The 5,000-nt window shown below is 42.4% G+C and overlaps 1 protein-coding gene across 1 annotated transcript in view; it reads left to right on the plus strand.

Moving 5' to 3' along the window:
* LOC310718827 (uncharacterized protein) overlaps positions 1-5,000 on the plus strand; it is a 7,155-nt gene that overhangs the window by 404 nt on the left and 1,751 nt on the right. Inside the window, exons 2-9 of the mRNA XM_083527869.1 lie at positions 534-1,232; positions 1,503-1,586; positions 1,821-1,904; positions 2,471-2,641; positions 2,873-2,956; positions 3,130-3,189; positions 3,336-3,506; positions 3,646-3,738. Of these exons, the coding sequence (XP_083383995.1) occupies positions 534-1,232; positions 1,503-1,586; positions 1,821-1,904; positions 2,471-2,641; positions 2,873-2,956; positions 3,130-3,189; positions 3,336-3,506; positions 3,646-3,738 (1,446 nt within the window). The remainder of the gene's footprint in view (positions 1-533; positions 1,233-1,502; positions 1,587-1,820; positions 1,905-2,470; positions 2,642-2,872; positions 2,957-3,129; positions 3,190-3,335; positions 3,507-3,645; positions 3,739-5,000) is intronic.

Consider the following 5,000-nt stretch of genomic DNA (forward strand, 5'->3'; position numbering starts at 1 on the left):
CTCAGTTTAGTGACTCCAGCAGGAGCCTGCTATCTTCTGCATTAGGGGTTAAGATCCAGTGTGGAACTGGACTCACTTTCCCTCAACATCCATTCTGTTTTTTTACTGAAATGTTGATTATGGTTTAATTTTTAGATCATGCTGAGTTAGGCTGCATTAGTAGCAGGTTAGTAGTAGATGATAACCACTCGCTCTCTCCAGCTTCACACTTCTCCATGTATCCTACCTCACTAAGATGAATGAAGCTGGAGTTGTGATTAATCTGTTTTCTCAGCTTCTGGTTGTAAAGATGAGAATAAGTTGTTCAGGAGTGAAACTGAAATACTAAAATACTGATCCTGACCCTGATATTGATCCTGATCTTAAACTGATCTTTAATCGCAGTACACTTACCATGTTACATTCCAAACTTATTGACCACACTAAACATCCTCTTTGTGTGTGTGTGTGTGTGTGTGTGTGTGTGTGTGTGTGTGTGTGTGTGTGTGTGTGTGTGTGTGTGTGTGTGTGTGTGTGTGTGTGTGTGTGTGTAGAAAATTATTCCAGATGTTGAGAACAACCAAGAGATCTCCAGATTGAAAGGCACAGAGAGCTCTGACCTGGAGGACATAGAAATCACGGACAGCCCACACCTGGAGAACACAGAGTGCACCAGCCAGGAGAACACAGAGAGCTCTGACCTGGAGGACATAGAAATCACAGACAGCCCACACCTGGAGAACACAGAGTGCACCAGCCAGGAGAACACAGAGAGCTCTGACCTGGATGACATAGAAATCATAGAAAGCCTACACCTGGAGAACACAGAGTGCACCAGCCAGGAGAACACAGAGAGCTCTGACCTGGAGGACATAGAAATCATAGAAAGCCTACACCTGGAGCACTCAGAGAGCTCTGAACTGGATGAGATAGAAATCATAGAAAGCCTACACCTGGAGAACTCAGAGAGCTCTGACCTGGATAACATAGAAATCATAGAAAGCCCACACCTGGAGAACTCAGAGAGCTCTGACCTGGATAACATAGAAATCATAGAAAGCCCACACCCGGAGAACACAGAGAGCTCTGACCTGCAGTTCATCTTAAGCCTGGATGATATAGAGAGCTACAACCTAAACAATGTAAAGAGTCCCAGCCATAAGGACAGAGACAGCTCCATGCTGGAGGACAGAGTGAGGGAGCTGGAGGATAAACTCTGTAAAGCATACCAAGTGTTAGAGAAAACAATTACGGTGAGAGAGAACATACTCATATTACACACTAGTGTAGAAAACAAACTACTGAACATCACAAACTACTGTATATAACGATCTACTGCTCAGGGTCCAGAGTGGGTTTGTGTGTTTTGAGTGTTTTGTACACCAGGATGTTCCTCAGCCTCAGTCCCAGTCGTTGTGTTTATTGTGATTGAGATGATGGTTGGATTATTAGAAAGCAGAATGTGACCGAGTTTAATCTAATCATCAAATTCTCTTCTCTTCTGCTCCACACCTGTGTTTCAGGACAAAGAGGACGAGTGTAACTCTCACAGACTCCTGAAAGCTCAGTGCAGCAAGATGGAAGAACAGCACCAGGAGTTACTGAAGGTCAGGTTTCCTCTCAGTGTGGTCAGTTGGAACAGAAACCCCAGGGTGGTCTCCACTTTGGTACCTCAGATTGATCTTTTCATTCAGATCTAAATGAAGTTAGAATGTGATCATGATACAGCACTATATTTTAGTTGTAGTTCTTTGATTAATACACAGTTTGAAACTGAAGAACATCATTGTGGATGAACATTAGGCACTAACACATTTCTTCTGCTCCCTGGTTGTGGGTAGGAGTGTGAACGACAGCAGGAAGCTCACACAGCCCAGAACTTACAGTATCAGATGACTTTAAGAGACGCAGAGGAATCGCTAAAGGTAACCGAGTGTGTGTGTGTGTGTGTGTGTGTGTGTGTGTGTGTGTGTGTGTGTGTGTGTCTATCATGGTTGTTGTGATATAATTAATATATTTAATGAGACTGTACCTGTTATGTATCACGACATAATGCAATCTACAAAATTCACAGAAATAAAGAATAATTTACACAATAGAAATGAACACAGACGAACCCAGTCTGGAATTCTTTATTAATGAAAATAAAAAAGCAAATGTTGGAAAAACAATCACACAAATATATTTTTCCCACAACAATGAAATGTTGTTGCTAAGATTATTAAAAACCTGATGTTGTGTTTTTGCCGCAAAATGAACTCAGACGTGGAATCAGACGTGTTTAAATAGACGTTTTAGCGAACTGCTGCACAATATTTACATTTCTACAATACTACAGTGTTCTGAAGCTTTAATATCACCATACTAGTGTAGTACTGATATACTGTACAACCCATTGTGTGTGTGTGTGTGTGTGTGTGTGTGTGTGTGTGTGTGTGCGTGTGTGTTTATTTTTGGGTCATATGTGTGTCTCTGGTTGTTTAACCTTCAGGTCGCTCAGGCTGAAGCTGAGAAGAAATTTGAGCAGATAATGGAATCCAATGTTCAACTAGAAAATGAGAATTCAGACCTGAAGACCAGCATAGACAAGCTGCAAGGTCAAATCTGGCAGCTGGAGGAACTGCTGTGTGATGCAGAAAAGATGTACAATTCGATTAAGCAGGTGTGTGAGAAAATCACTGCAGCATCTTTAGAATAAATGTGAGAAAATATGAGATTTCTGCTGCGTGTTGAGGAACTGACCAGGTTTTATTATTATTATTATTATTTTTATTAAATTGGTGGCTCTGTTGTTCATGTAACGAAGTGTAAAGCAGAGAACACGGATGTGATTGATGTGTATTTTATTGCTACATGTGCATGAGTTTTTCTTTTCCACGTGACTGTGTTTTAGGATCACGAGCAAATGAGGAAGGCTTACAGCAACCTAAAGTCACAGCATGAGGAGGTGCTGATACAGCATGAAGAGGCTCTAAAGGTGAGCTTCACATGAATCCTGTACTACTGCTGCAGACATCTTTAAATTAAGATTCATAATAAACAAACCCTCAGCTAATCACAGTCTTCTTTGAAGTTCCTCATTTTCATTAAGGTGAAGCAGATCATTAGCACTTCAGACTAACACTCTTCTGCCCTGTGACTGTGTTTCAGGAGCATGAGCAAGAGAGGGAGACTTGCAGCATCCTCCGTACACAGAGTAATCATTTAAAGGTACGTTCTTCTACATTTCCTTTAAGTCATTTTTTGTCGTTTGTCCACAAAACAGTTGAAACTGTTCCGACATTTTGAGTCACATCATCAGAACCGTCTGAAAGTGTGTTTAAAGCTAAATAAAGCTTTGACTGTTGAACTTCCAGGTCACTCTGTATGAAACTGTGGAGAAATATCAGACGAAGAAGGAGTTAAATGCTGAGCTTAGGAATAAGAACTCTGACCTGCAGGACGAAGTGAACACGCTGCAGTCCTCAGTGCGCTGGCTCAACGAAGAGCTCTGTAAGGCTCAGGAGAACTTAGAAATGCTAAACAAGGTACGTAAGAAAATCATTGCGATACTCACCTGCGACATTCAGGCTGCAGGATGATCTTCTAAATGGATGTGGCCGATTGTGGCAGAGAACATGAATCAATCCATGCTGATCTCCTTTCTTCACTGTGGTGGTGTTTTAGAAGCGTGAAGAAGAGCAGGAGGATTACCGCATGCTCCAGTCACAGAATGATGAGTTCAAAAAGCTGTTAAACCATAATGAGGAGCTGCTACAGGTACGTTTGCTCATGTGGCCATGCCTGCTGCTGTCTGCTGTGTGCACCACAAATCTGTGACTCAGGCTAGTAAACTGTAGCAAAACCTCAGCTTCAAACATTAGACACAAACAACTTCTGTATTTAGGAAACCGTCTCCAGATACAGTGAGGAAAATAAGTATTTGAACACCTGCTAGTTTGCAAGTTCTCCCACTTAGAAATCATGGAGGGTCTGAAATTGTCATCGTAGGTGCATGTCCACTGTGAGAGACATAATCTCAAAAAAAAATCTAGAAATCACAATGTATGATTTTTAAACTATTTATTTGTATGATACAGCTGCAAATAAGTATTTGAACACCTGTCTATCAGCTAGAATTCTGACCCTCAAAGACCTGTTAGTCTGCCTTTAAAATGTCCACCTCCACTACATTTATTATCCTAAATTAGATGCACCTGTTTGAGGTCGTTAGCTGCATAAAGACACCTGTCCACCCCATACAATCAGTAAGAATCCAACTACTAACATGGCCAAGACCAAAGAGCTGTCCAAAGACACTAGAGACAAAATTGTACACCTCCACAAGGCTGGAAAGGGCTACGGGGAAATTGCCAAGCAGCTTGGTGAAAAAAGGTCCACTGTTGGAGCAATCATTAGAAAATGGAAGAAGCTAAACATGACTGTCAATCTCCCTCGGACTGGGGCTCCATGCAAGATCTCACCTCGTGGGGTCTCAATGATCCTAAGGAAGGTGAGAAATCAGCCCAGAACTACATGGGAGGAGCTGGTCAATGACCTGAAAAGAGCTGGGACCACCGTTTCCAGGGTTACTGTTGGTAATACACTAAGACGTCATGGTTTGAAATCATGCATGGCACGGAAGGTTTCCCTGCTTAAACCAGCACATGTCCAGGAACGTCTTAAGTTTGCCAATGACCATTTGGATGATCCAGAGGAGTCATGGGAGAAAGTCATGTGGTCAGATGAGACCAAAATAGAACTTTTGGGTCATAATTCCACTAAACATGTTTGGAGGAAGAAGAATGATGAGTACCATCCCAAGAACACCATCCCTACTGTGAAGCATGGGGGTGGTAGCATCATGCTTTGGGGGTGTTTTTCTGCACATGGGACAGGGCGACTGCACTGTATTAAGGAGAGGATGACCGGGGCCATGTATTGCGAGATGTTGGGGAACAACCTCCTTCCCTCAGTTAGAGCATTGAAGATGGGTCGAGGCTGGGTCTTCCAACATGACAATGACCCGAAGCACACAGCCA

This window comes from Silurus aristotelis (genome assembly GCF_946808225.1).
Source record: "Silurus aristotelis genome assembly, chromosome: 24".
Taxonomy (NCBI): domain Eukaryota; kingdom Metazoa; phylum Chordata; class Actinopteri; order Siluriformes; family Siluridae; genus Silurus; species Silurus aristotelis.